The sequence below is a fragment of the Rhinoraja longicauda genome, chromosome 8 (genome assembly GCF_053455715.1).
Source record: "Rhinoraja longicauda isolate Sanriku21f chromosome 8, sRhiLon1.1, whole genome shotgun sequence".
Taxonomy (NCBI): Eukaryota; Metazoa; Chordata; class Chondrichthyes; order Rajiformes; family Arhynchobatidae; genus Rhinoraja; species Rhinoraja longicauda.
The window spans coordinates 43441882-43461143 of NC_135960.1; the positions used below are offsets into that span (position 1 = coordinate 43441882).

Consider the following 19262-nt stretch of genomic DNA (forward strand, 5'->3'; position numbering starts at 1 on the left):
CATGCTGTACATTTCCCAATGTAACTGACATTTCATAAGTTCATAAGTTCTAGGAGCAGAATTAGGCCATTCAAGCCAAGTAGGCTTATCAAGTCTACTCTGTCATTCAAATGTGGGTGATCTATCTTTCCCTCTCAACACCTTTCTCCTGCCTTCACCCCTTAACCCCTGACACTCTTACTAATCAAGAATCTGTCAATCTCCACCTTAAAATATATACATTGAGGACCTCCACAGCTGTCTATGGCAATGAATTCCACAGATTCACCACCCTCTGACTAAAGAAAATACAGCTCTGCCCAGGACAGGAAGGCCCTGCAGAGAGTAGTGCGTTCGGCAGAACGCACCATGGGAACTACACTCGCCCCCTGCAGGACCTATACATCAGGAGGTGTAGATCGAGAGCAAGCAAGATTATGAGGGACCCCTGCCACCCCAGCAACGGACTGTTCCAGCTGCTACAGTCAGGCAAGCGTCTCCGCTGTCACGCTGTGAAAACGGAGAGGATGAGACGGAGTTTCTTCCCACAGGCCATCAGGACATAACTATTATAACTCCAGGGACTAAATTTTCTTTTCTGTATTAATTTTAATTTATATGCTGTAATTGTAACTTTTTTTTTGCACAATCCGCAGGCATTGCCACTTTCATTTCACTGCACATCGTGTATATGTATGTGACAAATAAACTTGACTTGACTTGACTTGACTTCTAAAGGCATGTCCTTTTATTCTGAGGCTATGGCCTCTGGTCCGAGACTCTCCCACTAGTGGAAACATCCTCTCCACATCCACTCTATCCAGACCTTTCACTATTCGGTAAGTTTCAATGAGGTCTCCTCTAATCCTTCTAGATTTCAGCGACTACAGGCCCAGTGCTGACAAATGCTCATCTTACGTTAACCCAATCATTCCTGGGATAATTCTCGTAAACCTCCTCTAGACCCTCTCCACGCCAGCACATTCCTCCTCAGGATGAAAACTGCTCACAATATCCAAATGCAGTCTGACCAGCGCCTTATAAAGCCTCAGCATTACATCCCTGTTTTTGTATTCTAGCCGTCTTGATATAAATGCTAGAATTGCATTTGCCTTCATTACTACCGATTCAACTTGCAAATTATCTTTTTGGGAATCCTGCACCAGCATTCCCAAGTCCCTTTGCACCTCCAATTTCTGAATTCTCTCCCCATTTAGAAACTAGTCTATGCCTTTATTCCTATTACGAAAATGCATGATTCCACACTTTACTACGCTATATTTAATCTGCCACTTCTCAGCCCACTCTCCCAACCTGTCCAAGTCCTTCTGCAGAGTCCCTGCTTTCTCTACACTATCTGCCCCTCCACCCATGGTATCATCACTTGGCCACAAAGCCTTCAATCCCCTCATCCAAATCATTGATATGCACCGTGAAGAGTAGCGGCCCCAGCACTGACCCCTGTGGAACACCGCTAGTCATTTGTCCAAGTAACTACTAATTCTGTCCTGAATTATTGTTTGTAATTGTATCTCCAGCATCAAAGTTAAACTGATTGGTCTCTAATTACTGGGTTTATCCATGCACATTTTTTGGGGTCCTGAATCCATGGATATTTAAGAGATTACAGCTTAGGCCCCGAATTCCCTCGGCAACCCAGGATGCATTGTATATGGACCAGGCAATTTTACATGCTACTAGCCTATCTAGCACCTATGCTTTATCTGAAGAAAGGTCTCGACCCGAAACGTCACCCATTCCTTCTCTCCAGCAATGCTGCCTGACCCGCTGAGTTACTCCAGCATTTTGTGTCTACCTTCGATTTAAATTAGCATCTGCAGTTTTTTTTCCCTATGCTTTATCAATGACAGCTGCCTTTCCTTTTCATAGAACTTGGTCTTTGGTAGACTTCTCCATTCTTTCCAGCGTTGTGTATGATTATCAGTGAAACAGGTAATGGAAGCAGGGACTTACTGAACTTCTTGTGTTTCCGTTTTGATATCTTGCAGGTTGCACATTCAATTAAGAAGAATATATGACTGAAGATGATAAAAGGAGGTGGTGCAGGCGGGCGGGTGTAATATTCCTCGATTAGCGAATACCTCTGGAACTTCCAGATCTTATCAGTATTTTCTTGGATCACTTGAAAGGTGTAGCTAAGGTGAGAAAGACCATGGAGAGGGCAGAAGTGAGTGCAGCTCTTTGCTATCTCCCAGTCTCACAAAATCCCAGAAACCTGTTAGACTGAAGCTCATAAATCGAAATAAAAATGTTTTATTGCACTCAAAGTTAGTTACTGAGGTCCAACATTTATGAAATTATACAATTTTTCATAAAACAGGCCCTTTAAGTCTTCGCTGTTGTTTCTCTGTTAAAAACACTCCCACTCTTAGTCCCCAGCCACCTCCCCAGCCCCAGCTACAGGCCCAATCCCTACTTCTCCACATCATTGTTCTCTTTAATATCCTCCTCATCATATCATCCAAACCCATGTAAAGACCATCCACAACTGAGCAATCTCCATATGAAGGCCTACAGTTACTACAATTACTCATACATAATGTCATAGAGCCATACATCAGGGAAACAGGCCTTCTGATCTACTTATCCATGTCGAATAAGATGCCCCATCTAATTGAGTCCCATTCTTATGCATTTGGCCCATATCTCTTTAAACCTTTCCTTTCCTTATTCATGTCCAAATGTCTTTTAAATGCCGGTGTAGTACCTGCCTCAACTACCTCCTCTGGCAGTTCATTCCATTTCTCTACTACCCTCTGAATGAAAAAGTTGCCTCAGAATCCAATTAAATCTCCCCCCTCTCATGTTAAACCTATGTCCTCTAGTTTTGATTCCCCTACCCTGAGTTAAAGACTGAGTATTCACCCTATCTATTCCCCTCATGATTTTATACACCTCCTGATTTTATAGGGAAATTGAGGCTTTGGTTAAGAATAAGAAGGAGGCATGGACAGGCATAGGGCAGCTGGGATCAAGTATATCACTGGAGGAGTTTTGGGAACTAAAGAGCAAACTAAAAACAGAAATCAGAAGAGCAAGAAAGCGACAGGAGACAGCAGATAGCATTAAGGATGTTCCCAAGAGATTTTATAACTACATAAAGGGAAACCAGAGAGTGGGACCCCACAGGAATCAAAGCAGTCAACTCTGTGTGGAGCAAAGGAGATGGGCAAGGTCCTCAATGAGTATTTCTCCTCTGTTTTTACCATGGAGAATGACAGGAGGACTGAGGAACTTGGGGCAGTTGATGGAAGTGTGTTGAGAGCAGACAGTCGAAGAGGTGCTGAAGGTCCAGACAGGTATGAAGGTAGACAAATCTCCCAGGCTGGGAGACTGTGGGAATTCTGGTTGAAATTTACGAGTCGTCCATAAATATGGGCAAGGTACCGGAAGACTGGTGGATCAAAAATGCTGTATCTCTATTCTAGAAGGGCTGCAAGGAAAGGGCTGGGATCTATAGGCCAGGGAGTTTCACATCTGTAGGCAGAAGTTGGGAGGTCTTGTTGCAGTTACATAAGAATTTGGTGAGGCCACATTTAGAGTATTATGATCAGTTCTGGGCACTATGTTATAGGGAAGATGTTGTAAAGTTGTAAAGAGTGCAGAGAAGATTTACAAGGATGTGGTCAGAACTTGAGGGTTTGAGGTATAGAGAGAGGTTCAGCAGGCTGGGACTCATTTCCCTGGAATACAGGAGGATGAGAGGTGATCTTATTGAGGTTATTGAGATGTATAAAATCATGAGAGGAATTGGGTAGAGTCTTTTGCCCAGAGTAGGGGAATCAAGAACCAGAGAGCATTAGGGTTAAGGTGAAGGGGGAAAGATTTTGTAGGAATCTGAGGGATAACTTTTTCACACAAAGGGTGGAGAATGTATGGAATGAGCTGCTGAAGGAGGTAGTTGAGTCAGGGACTATCACAATGTGAAGCAATTAGACAGATACATGGATAGGACAGGTTTAGAGGGATATGGACCAAAAGCAGGCATGGGACTAGTGTAGATGGGACAGTTTGGTCAGTGTGGGCAAGTTGGGTCAAAGGGATTGTTTCCATATTATATGACGCTCTGACCTCAATAAGATCACCCCTTAGAGTGCTGCACTCTAGGGAATAGAGTCACAGGCTTCTGGTCCAAAAATAACAATCCACCACCAACCTCTGCTTCCTTCAATAAAGACAGGTCCGTATCCAGTTAGCTAGTTATCCCAGGATCCCATCCAATCTGACTGTCCACAGCAGCTTACCATATGGGACCTTGCCAAATACCTTGCTGAAGACAATATAGACAATGTATGTGGTCTTGCCCCTGTCAAACCTTTGGTTACTTCTTTAAATAACTCAATCAAAGCCTTCGACAAGGTCCCACATAGGAGATTAGTGGGCAAAATTAGGGCACATGGTATTGGGGGTAGGGTACTGACATGGATAGAAAATTGGTTGACAGACAGAAAGCAAAGAGTGGGGATAAATGGGTCCCTTTCGGAATGGCAGGCAGTGACCAGTGGGGTACCGCAAGGTTCGGTGCTGGGACCCCAGCTATTTACGATATACATTAATGACTTAGACGAAGGGATTAAAAGTACCATTAGCAAATTTGCAGATGATACTAAGTTGGGGGGTAGTGTGAATTGTGAGGAAGATGCAATAAGGCTGCAGGGTGACTTGGACAGGTTGTGTGAGTGGGCGGATACATGGCAGATGCAGTTTAATGTAGATAAGTGTGAGGTTATTCACTTTGGAAGTAAGAATAGAAAGGCAGATTATTATCTGAATGGTGTCAAGTTAGGAGGAGGGGGAGTTCAACGAGATCTGGGTGTCCTAGTGCATCAGTCAATGAAAGGAAGCATGCAGGTACAGCAGGCAGTGAAGAAAGCCAATGGAATGTTGGCCTTCGTAACAAGAGGAGTTGAGTATAGGAGCAAAGAGGTCCTTCTACAGTTGTACCGGGCCCTGGTGAGACCGCACCTGGAATACTGTGTGCAGTTTTGGTCTCCAAATTTGAGGAAGGATATTCTTGCTATGGAGGGCGTGCAGCGTAGGTTCACTAGGTTAATTCCCGGAATGTCGGGATTGTCGTATGTTGAAAGGCTGGAGCGATTGGGCTTGTATACACTGGAATTTAGAAGGATGAGGGGGGATCTTATTGAAACATATAAGATAATTAGGGGATTGGACACATTAGAGGCAGATAACATGTTCCCAATGTTGGGGGAGTCCAGAACAAGGGGCCACAGTTTAGGAATAAGGGGTAGGCCATTTAGAACGGAGATGAGGAAGAACTTTTTCAGTCAGAGGGTGGTGAAGGTGTGGAATTCTCTGCCTCAGAAGGCAGTGGAGGCCAGTTCGTTGGATGCTTTCAAGAGAGAGCTGGATAGAGCTCTTAAGGATAGCGGAGTGAGGGGGTATGGGGAGAAGGCAGGAACGGGGTACTGATTGAGAGTGATCAGCCATGATCGCATTGAATGGCGGTGCTGGCTCGAAGGGCTGAATGGCCTACTCCTGCACCTATTGTCTATTGTCTATTGTCTATTGTCTAAATCCGTAAAACACAATGTCCCATGTACAAAACCATGCTGACTCTCCTGAATCAACTCCTGTCTATTCAAATGCATATATATCTTAGAGCATAGGCAGAACAGCACAGGAACAGGGCATTTGGCTCACAATGTCTATGCCAAATATGATACCAAGACCATCTTTTAATCTGTCTGCACATAATCCATTTCCTGAATTTCCATGTTGCTGTCCAAAAGTCCATTAAATGCCACTATCATATCTACCTCCACTACCATCTCCTTTAAACTTTGTTCTTCTCACCTTAAGGCTATACTCTACTATTTGATATTTCCACCCCGGAAAAGAAGTTTCTGGCTCATCTATCAGGTCTCCCCTCCCCTCTGCTGTTCCAGAGAAAACAATCCAAATCTGTCGAACTTCTTCTTGCAGCCAATACCCAGGTATCATTCTGGTAAACCTCCTCAGCAACCTAACAAAATCTTCCACAACCTTCCTGTATTGGGGTGACCAGAAATGCCAACAGTACACCAAATCTGGCTTAACCAAAGACTTCTAAAGATGCAACATGTCTTCCCCACTCTTGTACTCAATGCTCCGATTAATGAAGGCAAACATACTATAAGCCTTATTTACCACTCTATCAACTTGTATTGCCGCTTTCAGAGAGTTATGGACTTGGATCTAAGATCCCTATTTTCAATTCCTTTAAAGGTCTTCCCATGAATTATATATTTTCCGATTACATTGGACTCCCAAAGTGCAAAACCGCACACTTGCTTGGATTAAACTCCATATGCAATTTCTCCACTTATTTCAGTAGATCTGCCCATTTCTGTAGTTTATGCCTTAAAGAGGGTAAAATATAAAATCTCTTTGGAGAATCCTCAATTTAATTTGAGAGATATATCCTGCCCCCTTTTTTGCCCTCCTGATTTCATTTTTAAGTATGTTTCTCAGTCGCCTAAACTCCTTCAGGAATACACTTGACCCCAGCTGCCTTTACCTAGTCCATGCCTCATTTTCTTTCCTAATCAGAGCATTAATTTATCTCATCAAACAGGGTTCCATCTGCCTTGCTTTAACAGAACATGCATACCTTGAACTCTCGCCATAACTCTTTTAAAAACATCCCACTTTCTGGATATCTCTTTGCCCACAAACAACCCATTCCAATTAATAGACAATAGACAATAGACAATAGGTGCAGGAGGAGGCCATTTGGCCCTTCGAGCCAGCACCGCCATTCAATGTGATCATGGCTGATCAACTTTAGCAAGTTCCTGTTTAATACCATCAAAGTCGGCCTTGCTCCAATTAAGAACTTTAACTCGTGGGCTGGCCCTGTCCTTGTACATAACTATTATAAAAGCTAATAGAACAGTGGTCACAGGTCCCAGAAGACTCGTCCACAACGTCCACAATCACTTCAGTCATTTGCCCCTCCCAATTTCCAAAGAGTAGGTCAAGCTATACTCTTTCTCTTGTAGGGCCTTCTACATATTGCCTGAGGAAACTTTCCTGAACACATCTGATAAAATTCCACCCCATCCAAGTCCTTGGCACTATGATAGTGCCGATCTATGTTGCATTAGTTAAAATCCCCCACTATGCCGATCCCATTAGTCTTTTTGCCCATCTTTGGATCCAGTCCACCAGAGTCAGATTTCCTCTGAAATGAGCTCCCTTTTGCTTTGCATTTCATGCTAGATTTTTCCCCTTAATATCTCTCATTGCCCAGAACTCACGAGGATGTGGTCACTTACTTGAACATTGCAATCAGCAGGTTAAGCAGCAGGATGTTGGTGAAGAGCAGATATAAGCAGAGCAGAATGATGGTTAGCCACTCGGGAAAGATGGGTTGTCCAATACTGTTATGTTCAGCACACTTTGGCTGATAAGGATCAGTGCCATTCACGCTGCATTGACTGAGGTCAAAACCGGAATCTTTATGTAACGGCAACAAGAGTTAGTTTACAATTCTAGCCTTCGGACACAAATAAAATTGCAATCACATTTTTTGCTTTCTTTTAGTTATCTTTCCCATTTTAAACACTTTTTTGCATTCTTAAAATCTGGCAAAGTTACAATGATTTTGATATGAATGCAGAAGGTGTGATTAATAAGTTCCCAGGTGATATGAATATTTTTGGGATTGTTGATAGCAAGGATATCTTTAGCTGATATGTTGGCATTAATGACTGGTGAAATGGGCAGAGCAATGGCAGGAGGAATATAGTCCTGATATGCATGATGTGATGCGCTTATCAGGATTATATTCCTGTAATATTATTGAGGATAAATAGAATCTTTTTCCCAGACAGTGTAGGACAGTTTTAAGGTGAAAGGGAAGACATTTAAAAGAGATCTGAAGGATACATATTTCACACTGAGGGTGAACATCTGGAAATAGCTGATAGAGGATGTAATGGAGACAGATCCTTTTACAATGTTTAAAAAGGCATTTGATAGGTACTTGGATAGAAAAGGCACAATGATCATATTGCAGCAAATGGGATTATCATCTATAGGCATTGTGATCAGCATGGATAAGGTGGGCCGAAAGGACCTGCTTACAATTCTGTAATACTTAGGACCACATTAAAAATCTGGAGTACTGTGTATGGTTCTGGACAGCCAACAAGAGGAAGGATACAGATGTACAGGAAACGATACAGAGTAGATTTGCCGTGATGGTGTGGTCTGTTTAGAATAGCGTGTCTCAGCTGTGTGAATAGCCTGTTCTTACCAAGTTATCAATATCACTCTGTAGCCGATGGCTATCCTTGCTATCAATAATACCACCAATTTTCATATCTTCTGGGAACTTGTTAATCATATCTTCTACATGCTTTTCAAAATCATTGTAACTTCTCCAGATTGTACTGAAAGACAAAACCGTTCCCCACAGCAGAGGGTATTTGTTTAGGGGAAGAAATACGGTTTAGAGGGGACCTGAGGGAGATTGTTTTTTCATGCATAGGGTAGTTGGAATCTGGAACACATTGTCTAAATGACTGGCAAGGAGCAGAAGATGAAGTGGAAGACAGTGATGATTGTTGCCTCGAACCTATCCATTGAGATGATGATCATGAAGTCGTGAAAGGGAAAGGGAGATCAGAAATGGACTATATGAAAGAGAGCACAATGAAAATCTGTAATAAAGATGGTGATCCTTTTTGAGATTAAGAAGTAGCAGAAATGAATTAAAGATAAAGTAGAGGATGTGGGTGAAGTGTGGTGGAATGGCAAGAGTGGCCTGCCTAATACTGAAATGAGAACCATCTGTATTTATCACAAAAATACAGGCATAGTTTGGGCCAACGCAGGATTCCATAACCACTCTTCGGATTTGTGAATGGGATTTATAAGTCATAGGAGCAGAATTAGGCGATTCGGCCCATCGAGTCTACTCTGCCATTCAATCATGGTTGATCTAACTTTCCTTCTCAAACCCATTCTCCTACCTTCTCCCTGTAACGTTTGACACTCTTACTAATAGCCATAATAGAGCCATAGAGTCAGGCCTTTCTGCCCAACTTGCCCACACCGGCCGACATGTCACAGCTACACTCGTCCCATCTGCCCACGTTTGGTCCAAATCCCCCCCAAACCTGTCCTATCCATGTACCTGTCTAACTGTTTCTTAAACATTGGAATAGTCCCTGCCTCAACTACCTCTTCTGGCAGCTCATTCCATACACCCACCACCCCTTTGTGTGAAAAAGTTACCCCTCAGATTCCAATTAAATCTTTTCCCCTTCACCTTAAATCTATGTCCTCTGGTCCTCGATTCAACTACTCTGGGCAAGAGACTGTGCATCTACCTGATCTATTCTTCTCATGATTTTATACACTTCTATAATATCACCCCTCATCCTTCTGTGCTCCAAGGAATAGAGTTCCAGCCTGCTCAACCTCTCCCTATTGCTTTGACCCTCGAGTCCTGGCAACAGCCTCTTAAATCTTCTCTGCACCCTTTCCAGCTTGACAATTCTTTCCTATAACATGCTGCCCCGAACTGAACACAGTACTTTAAATGCAGCCTCACCAACATCTTTTCTAACTGCAACATGACCTCCCAACTTCTATACGATACTCTGACTGATGAAGGCCAATGTGCCACAAGCCTTTTTGACCACCCTATCAACCTGCAACTCCACCTTCAAAGAACCATGCACCTGCACTCCTAGACCCCTCTGCTCTACAACATTCTCCAGAGCCCTTTCCATTGTATAGGTCTTGCCCATGTTAGACTTCCCAAAATGCAACACCTCACATTTCTCTGTGAAGGAACGTGTCAATATCTGCTTTAAAAATACCCAATGTCAGCACATCCCACTTCAGGTCACAGCCTCAGACTAAAATGAAATCTTTAGAAAGAGAGAGGAAGAGAAATTTCATGAATCAGTGTGGTGAATCTGTGAAATTCATTGCCACAGACAGAGACCGTCATTGGATATTTTTAAAGCAGAGATTGACGGATTGTTGTTTAGTAAGTGAGTCAAAGGTTATGGGGAGAAGGCAGAAGAACGGAGTTGAGAGAGAAAGGTAGTTCAGCTGTGATTGAATGGCGAAGGAGACTTCATGGTCTAATTTTTCTCTGATAAACATAAATTTGTCACTCACAATGGTGCACTCTTGGGGTGTTTGGTTTTGACGAGCAGGCAGCTTCACCCAGTCTGCTCTATCAGCTGGATGCACCAGATATTGTCATAGAGTCATACAGCATGCAAACAGCCCTTTCATGGAACTATGTGCCTACACTCCTAGATCCCTCTGCTCTACAATACTCCCCAGTGCCCTGCCATTCACTGTGTGGAATCTGCCCTGACTATACTTCCCAAAATACACCACAGTGACGCAGTGGTAGAGCTACTGCCTTACAGCGCCAGGTATCCTGATACAATCCAAACTCTGTACAGTGTCTGTTTGTTCTCCATGTGACCATGTGGTTTTTCTCCAGGTGCTCTGGTTTCCTCCCACATCACCAAAACGTACAGGTTTGTAGGTTAATTGGCTTCTGTAAATTGTCTTTATGGCGAAGGTTAGAACGAGTGTACAGGTGATCGCTGATTGGTGCGGACTCAGTGGGCTGAAGGGCTTAGAAACATAGAAACATAGAAACATAGAAAATTGTTGCAGGAGGACGCCATTTGGCCCTTTGAGGCCAGCACTGCCATTCATTGTGATCATGGCTGATCATCTACAATCAGTAACTTGTGCCTGCCTGCTCCCCATATCTCTTGATTCCACTAGGCCCTAGAGCTCTATCTAACTCTCTTTTAAATTCATCCAGTGAATTGGCCTCCACTGCCTTCTGTGGCAGCAAATTCCACAAATTCACAACTCTCTGGGTGAAAAAGTTTCTTCTCACCTCAGTTTTAAACGGCCTCCCTATTATTCTTAGACTGTGCACCTGGTTCTGGAGTCCTCAAAACATTGGGAATATTTTTCCTCCATCTAGCTTGTCTAGTCCTTTTATAATTTTATACCTCTATAAGATCTCCTCTCATCCTTCTAAACTCCAGTGAATACAAGTCCAATCTTTCCAATCTTTCCTCATATGACAGTTCCTCCATCCCAGGGATTAACCCCGTGAAACTACGCTGTACTGCCTCAATAACAAGGATGTCCTTCCTCAAATTAGGAGACCAAAACTGCACACAAAACTCCTGACGTGGTCTCACCAGGGACCAACACAACTGCCGAAGGACTTCTTTGCTCTTGTACTCAAATCCTCTCATTATGAAGGCCAACATGCCATTAGCTTTCTTCACTGCCTGCTGTACCTGCATGCTTACTTTCAGTGATTGGTGTATAAGGACACTAAGGTCTCGTTGCACTTCCCCTTTACCTAATCTGATGCTATTAGAGATAATAATCTGCCTCCTTATTTTTGCCGCCAAAAAGGATAGCCTCACATTTATCTACATTATACTGCATCTGCCATGCATCTGCCCACGCACTCAACCTGTCCAAGTCACCCTGCAACCTCCTAACGTCCTCTTCGCAGTTCACACTGCCACCCAGCTTTGTGTCATCTGCAAACTTGCTAGTGTTACTTCTAATTCCATCATAGCTCCTTGAGTACCCTAGAATGCAGACCATCAGGCTCTGGGGATTGATCAGCATTCAGTCCCATCGGCCTATCCAATACTATTTCTCGCCTAATGCAAATTTCTTTCAGCTCCTCTGTTTCCCTTGATCCTCTGTCCACTAGTACATATGGGTGATTGTTTGTGTCTTCCTTAGTGAAGACAGATCCAAAGTACCTGTTCAACTTTTCCGCCATTTTCTTGTTACCCATAATAATTTCACCTGTTTCTGCCTTCAAGGGACCCACATTTGTCTTTACTAATATTTTTCTCTTAACATTCCTAAAGAAGCTTTTACTGTCCTTTATATTCTTGACCAGCTTCGCTTTGTACTTCATCTTTTCAGCTCTTATTTCCCTTTTTGCTATCCTCTGTTGTTCTTCGAAAGTTGCCCACTCCTCTGGCTCCCCACGACTCTTTCCTGTCTTATAAATCTTCTGCTTCTGTGCTGTACCTCTAAACTATACTAAGCCTTACACTTCTCTGTATTAAACTCCATCAATCATTCCACAGCCACCTAGCCAACCGATCAAAATCCTGCTGCAATTTTTGACAACCATCCTCACTATCTACAATACCACCCACAGATATTTTTGGGAATATCAAGCAAACATAGGAAATTTTCCTTGTAGCATTTTGCACTATTTCTAAACCATATTATTTGACACCAATCCTTTGGCATTTGTGGATGCAAATTGGCCATTGTATAACCTATATTATTAAATAGTCCTATTGGAGGAAAATCCCTGGTTTGCCAAAGGGTCTTTTCCACAAGCAGGTGGCTCTACACATTGAAATGAAGAGTAGACTTACAGCTGATATCAGTCGGGATATCTCCATAGAGCATCAGGTATGGCTTGAAGACAACCCCGTGTAATATCCAGTCCAGCCGTTTGTCGTTGTGGATAAGGATGGCATGATTAGCTACACCATATGCCACAATTGTCACAAACAGCAGGAACAGAAAGAAGAAAATGTCTTTCATCTGTAGAAAGAAAAGGTTCATTGTACATTTCATGAACACACACTATTTTCAGCATGACAACCACGCATTGACAATATGTCCAATGTAGATCTTGAGCTGGTAAAACAAGTCAGTAAAAGAGATAAATATTAGAGTCATACAACATGGAAACAAGCCCTTCTTCCAAACTTGTCCATGCCAATCAAGATGCCCCACCTACACTAGTTCCATTTGCCTGCATTTAGCCCATCTATATACTAAAACTCTCGTTTGTTTGTTGTTTGTTCCTGAACTACAGCCAAAGCGATACACGATAGCGTGACAATTTTAGGCCCGTCTTACTCACTGTCGTCTCTTTGGTGCTAATGGAAAAACTTTTATTGAAATCGGTGTTATATTTTAAGTGAATCATATTTAAAAATGCTTAAAAACTGCACATGCGCAGTTGGGGTCCCGTTGATCTGGTACTTACGTAAGATGGCCGCCACATCTGCGCATGCGCAGAACAAACGCGTCCGCACCTGCGCAGTTGGGATCCGTTGAACAGGGCTCGGCCGCCTGTCTCTTGGGGTTGGGAGAGCCAGGCCTGGTGCCAGGGGAAGCAGCCGGAGTCTGGGCCATGGCCTGGATGTGAGCAGGTAGCCGTGAGCCTGAGAAGGGCCAAGGGGAAAGGCAGCAGCAGCAGCGACGGTGAGGCTGGGCATTGATGGAGGTGGAGGCTGCAGCCTGGGCCTAGTGCTGGGCCTACCCTCGGCTCCCCCGTCCCCCTTTCTCTCCCCGGCCGGCTCAGCGTCTTCCCCACACCGCCCAGAGTCCAGCGGCTCAGCAACAGTGGGAGAGCCGCTGCCGTCTCGGGTAGCTTCAGGACTTTCGCTCCCACCCCCACCCCTGCTTCAGCAATGGCGGCCGCCCGGGCTGGGAGGCGGGGTGCTATGACAACCGCGTGTTGCTCCCGGGAGGGAGGGGAGGGAAGGAGGGAGGAGGGGGGGTGGAGGGGAGGGAGGGACGGAGGGGGAGGAGGGGTGTGGAGGGAGGGGGGAGGAGGGGAAAGGGGGGGTGGAGGGAGGGGGAGGGTGGGGAGGAGGAGAGGGGGAGGGGAGTGGGGGGAGGGGAGGGGGGAGTGGGGAGGGGAGAGGTGAGGGGGGAGTGGGTGAGGAGAGGTACTGCAATGCTGGAGTGGCAACCTTAGGGGGGAAAGGGGGGGGGAGGGGAGTGGGGGGGTGGGGAGGGGGGAGTGGGGAGGGGAGAGGTGAGGAGTGAGTGGGTGAGGAGAGGTACTGCAATGCAGGAGTGGCAACCTTAGGGGGGAAAGGGGAAGGAGGGGAGGGAGGGGGATGGGGGAGGGGAGGGAGGAGTGGGGGAGGGGAGGGTGCTGCACCAATGCAGGAGTGGCAACCTTAGGGGGGAAAGGGGAAGGAGGGGAGGGAGGGGGATGGGGGAGGGGAGGGAGGAGTGGGGGAGGGGAGGGTGCTGCACCAATGCAGGAATGGTTTGGGCCCAATGGGTCCACTTGGTCTAGTATTTTTCTAAACCTTTCCTATCCAAGTACCTGTCCAAATGTCTTTTAAATGCTGTACCTGCCTTATCTACCTCTTCTGGCAGCTCATTCCGAATATCCACCATCCTCTGAGAGAAGAAGTTGCCCCTCAGGTTTCCACTAAATCCTGTCCCTTTCACCTTAAACCTATGTCCGCTGGTTCTCGACTTCCTCATCTATACTTGTAATTTACTCATTTTGGTCTCAGCCTTCTATGCCTTGGTGATCCAAGTGATTGACAAGATGCTACCGAAATGTTTGAGATTACCTGTCTATCCCACCTCCAGATTCCTGTGAAAGATTGTGCATTCACAATCATGGATTTATACATCTGCATAAGTAACCCCCTTGGCCTCTTGCACTCCAAGGAATGAAGTCCAAGCCTGTCCAACCTTTCCCTGCAGCTCAGGCTCTCAAGCCCTGGCACCATCCTTGTAAATCTTCTCCATTCTTTGCAGCTTAATTATTACGTCGCGACATCAGAAAGAATACACTTGCCTTAGAGAGAGTGCAGCAAGTTCATCAGACAGATTCTTGAAATGACAGGTCTATTGTACGAGGAGAACTTCAATCAACCAGATCTATATTCACTGGTTTAGAAAAATGAGTAAAGTCCTCATTCACAAAATTCTGATTGGCTGACAGGCTCAATGCAGTGAGGATGTTTCCTCTGGGTGGGGTTCTTTACACCCAGAGAGTTGTGGGTGAAATGGAAGAAGAGAGGGGGGGGGAAGGGAGGGAGGGGGAGGGCGAGAGGAGGGGGAGGGAGGGAGGGAGGGGAGGGGAGAAGTGGGGAGGGGGAGGGGAGGAAGGGGAGGGGAGGGAGGGGAGGGAGGGGGAGGGGAGGGAGGGAGAGGGGAGGGGGAGGAGAGGGTGCTGCACCAATGCAGGAGAGGTTTGGGCCCAACAGGTCCACTTGGTCTAGTTTAATAATAAAACACTTGACTATTGCATTTTTCCCTCTCTCCTTAAACAATGTCCTCTGGTTCATGATTTCCCTATTCTGGGTGAAAGACTGCATTTACTCTATCTATTCCCCTCGTGATTTTATACACCTCTATAATATCACCCCTCAGCTTCCTGAATAAAGGAATAAAGTTCTAGACTGCCCAACCTCTTCTGACAGCTCAGGCCTGGCAACATCCTTATGAAACTTCTCTGCACTTTTTCTGGTTAACAACATCTTTCCTATAGCAGAATAAACAAAACGGGGCACAATGTGGCCTCACCAACATCTTGTGCGAGTGTAACATAACATCGCGACTTCTATGATCATTACCAATGTAGGTACAACACTCTCCAAGGTGCTGCCATTTTATGAGAAAGGCTTGCCTTCGTTTAACTTACCAAATTGTAACCTCATACTTGTCCATGTTAAATTCCATTTGTCTATCTTTGGCTCATTTCACCAGTTCATCTAGACCCTGGTGGAATATTAGATAACCTTCACAGTCCACTACACCACTAATTTCGGTGTGATCTGCAAATCTATTAAACATACCAACTGCATTCTCATCCAAATCGGTAAAATATAGATGCTGAACAATGGTGGACCAAATACTGATCTCTCTGGCACCCTACTGGCCACAGGCCTCCAATCTAAATAACGATCCTTCCATTCCCACCCTCTGACTCCTTCCATCATGCTAATATTCCATCGAATTGGCTAGTTCATGCTGAATCCTGTGTGATCTAACCTTCTAGACTAGCCTACCATGTGGAACCTTGTTGGTCGGCACAGATTTTGACAGGGCTTTTGTGGGCAGGGTTTGCTGCATGATCCTGATTCTCATTACTACTTCTTGGCATTGTACGGCTCAGAGCCTTATTTCTTTTCTACCAGAGAGGGTTCAATTAGTGAGTCCACCCTCGAGGGAAGATGACAAAGTGGGTTTGTGAATTTTCTAGATCATTGAAAGCTGTTCTTCACATGGGTGACACATACGTAAGAAAAGCAAGTTCAGCAGGAGCTCACCATCATCTCCAGCATGATAATCTTTGGCCCAAGTGTTTTACTGACAGTGAAGATGTGCATCAATCTCAGACAATAAATGATGAAATCCAGGGCAAAAATTACCCTTCCATGGTAGAATGTGGCTGGAAACAACCTGAAATGGCAAAACAAGATGAGAAAAGGAATGTGTAGGATGTAACTGCAGATGCTGGTTTAAACCGAAGACAGACGCAAAATGCTGGAGTAACTCAATGGGGCAGGCAGCATCTCTGGAGAGAAGGAAGAGGTGACGTTTCAGATTGAGACCCTTAATTATAACCTGAGAGAGGAGAGTGTAGATCTTGCGCCCTGAAACGGTTATTTAGTGTATTCCGTTCTTTAAGAAATTTGAACAGTGAGTGAAATTCACAAGTAACTTCTTGCTGGTTTCCTGCATAATATCAGAAGTCAATAGCATATTCTATACGGAGAGTTCTTTAAAGGGGAACTGCATTCATAACCTGATAAAAACCAATATTTTCTTTAAAGGAATGCAAAGTCAATTGTTCCGATCAATGGTCTAAATTCAACAATCCCTTTGAGTGTGTGGAAGGACTGATGCTGGTTTCTGTGAGGGAGGTTTAAATTAACTATTGAGTTTGGACTTATAGTGGGAAGTTAAAGCATGTCTCCTAGAATCTGGAAGAGTGAGCTAGGGTTGAAACGATTTCTTGGATGCAACAGTTGTAATGCAAGATTTGTAATGTAAGATGGGAGGGCTATTTCCTTATAAAGAAAAGGGAGAAAATATTGGTGTGCTTTCATCTGATGAAGTGTGAGAGAGGGCTGAGAGGGATTTTCCAGTCATTTAATTAATTATATGGATGAATGGCATTCAGGAGGAATTATTTATTCACAACTTAGACTTGGGTAACTCAGACAGGTTCTGATGTTGGTGGAAGAGATACATATTAGAGACATATTGAAGCACGAGCTTGTTAGGTACAAATTGGAAGATTTGGATTATTATATGCAGTTCTGGTTGCCACTTTATGAGGAGGATGTAGAGGCAGGATGGAAATTTCAAAGGTAGACAAAACAAGGAGTAGCTCATGCAGCATATGTGGAGAAAAGGAATAGGTGACATTTTGGTTTGAAACCCTTCTTCAGATTGACAGTCACAGGAGAGGGAAACTGGAGGTATGCAAATATGCAGAACAAATCAGAGCTGCCACTGATGACCAAGAAAAGGTGGAGCCCACTATAGTCCATTGTTGGCTGTGGAAGAGGTGATAACAAAGGGATCATAGAGTCACAGAGTTATGCAGTGTGGAAACAGGCCCTTGGCCACACCGACCAACATGTCCCATCTATAGGGTTGCCAACTGTCCCGTATTAGCTGGCACATCCTGTATTTTGGGCTAAATTGGTTTGTCCCATATGGGACCGCCTTTGTCCCTTATTAGGCCTGGGGGCCGCTGTAGGCCCGGACACTGTAGGCCCGGGGGCGCTGTAGGTCCGGACAGTGTAGGCTAACGGAGTGTGTTCGAGGAGCGGGACCGAGTGCGTTCGACTAACAGAGGTTGCATAGCAACCCGCCTCCCGGTCCGGCAGAGCGGGAGCACGTGGCCACTGGGTGAGGTCACGTGGGGTGCAGGCGGTGATGTCACCATTTGTCCCTTATTCGGGAGTGAGAAAGTTGGCAACCCTACCCATCTACACTAGTCCTACCTGCGGCCTTTTCCCCATATCCCTCTAAACCTGTTTTATCTTGTACCTGTCTAAATATTTCTTGAACATTGTGATAGTAAGTGTTTCAACTAGTTCCTCCGGCAGCTCGTACCATACACCCACCACCCTTTGTGTGAACAAGTCCCCCCTCATGTTCTTATTGAATCTTTCTCCCTCACTCTAAATCCATGTCCTCTGGTTCTCGAGGGCAAGAGACTCTGTGCGTCTACCTGATCCATTCCTTTCATGATTTTGTAGACTTCTATAGGATCACCTCACATCCTCCTGTGCTCCAAGGAAAAGAGTCCTAGCCTGCTCAACCTCTCCCTCTAGCTCCGGCCCTAAAGTCCTGGCAACATTGTCCCTACTGTGTAAGATAGAACAGGTGTATGGATGATTGCTGGTCGGTGCAGATTCGGTGGACCAAAGGGCCTGGTTCCACACTGCATCTCCAAAATAATACCTCATAACACTATTGTAGCACCTTGGTATCACAGTGAGTATGAGGAGTGTCATCCCTTAGTTGGCAAGGGCGTGCAGTTGGACGTGAATGTTGTCAGGAGGTAAAATACGGAACAGGAACAGCCACAAACCTGCAAACGAGTCCAACTGTAAAGATCAAAATAGCAGCCACATCCATCTGATTCCACGTGTTGCTGATATAAAGGAGTGCCTTCTTTCGGAATCCAAAATTGCCTGGATCATAGAGAAACTGCAAAGCAAACAAATATCAAGTTAGATAAGGGTTAAGACAGATTACTATAGTAATACTACAATGGTCTTGACTTCTCCATTCCCCTTACCCAACCAATCTCAAGCACTCTGATGGCACATCCCTCCGTTCGCTCAGTACCAATCCCAATATTAGTTTAGTTTAGTTTAGACATGCGCGGAAACAGGCCCTTCGCCCACCGTCCGCACCGACCAGCAATCCCAACACATTAACGCTATCCTAAGCACACTAAGGACAATTTACATTTATACCAAAGCCAATTAACCTACAAACCTGTACATCTTTGGAGTGTACGTGGAAACCAAAGATCTTGGAGAAAACCCACGTGGTCAAGAGGAGAAAATACAAGCTCCATACAGGCAGCGCCCATAGCCGGGATCGAACCCGGGTGTCCGGCACAGTAAGGCAGCAACTCTATCACTGTGCCACCGTGCCGTCCTCATCATTGTCAACAGACCCGCTGATAGAGAGGTGCCATTGTAGTCTGGCTCGTCGATCTCTACCATGCAGAGGCCTCATATCCAACACTTAATCCCACCAACGAACACCAGGCCAGCATTTCCCACACCATTACAGATCTTATTGCCACTAGGGATCTTCCCTCCACAGACTGCAATCTTATGGTTCCCCAACTCCATACTGCCCATTTCTATCTCCTTTCCCTAAAAAATGATCTGTCTGAAGAAGGCTTCATTCCCGAAATATCATCTTTCCATTTCCCTTCACAGATACTGCCAGCTGCTGAGTTCCTC

At 44.9% G+C, this 19262-nt stretch overlaps 1 protein-coding gene across 1 annotated transcript in view; it reads right to left on the reverse strand.

Annotated features, from left to right (window-relative positions):
• trpm2 (transient receptor potential cation channel, subfamily M, member 2) overlaps positions 1 to 19262 on the reverse strand; it is a 90539-nt gene that overhangs the window by 19349 nt on the left and 51928 nt on the right. The window contains exons 19-23 of the mRNA XM_078403777.1: positions 18371 to 18489; positions 16089 to 16221; positions 12426 to 12597; positions 7281 to 7461; positions 1954 to 2135 (exon numbers count right to left, since the gene is read on the reverse strand). Coding sequence (XP_078259903.1) covers positions 1954 to 2135; positions 7281 to 7461; positions 12426 to 12597; positions 16089 to 16221; positions 18371 to 18489 — 787 coding nt within the window. The remainder of the gene's footprint in view (positions 1 to 1953; positions 2136 to 7280; positions 7462 to 12425; positions 12598 to 16088; positions 16222 to 18370; positions 18490 to 19262) is intronic.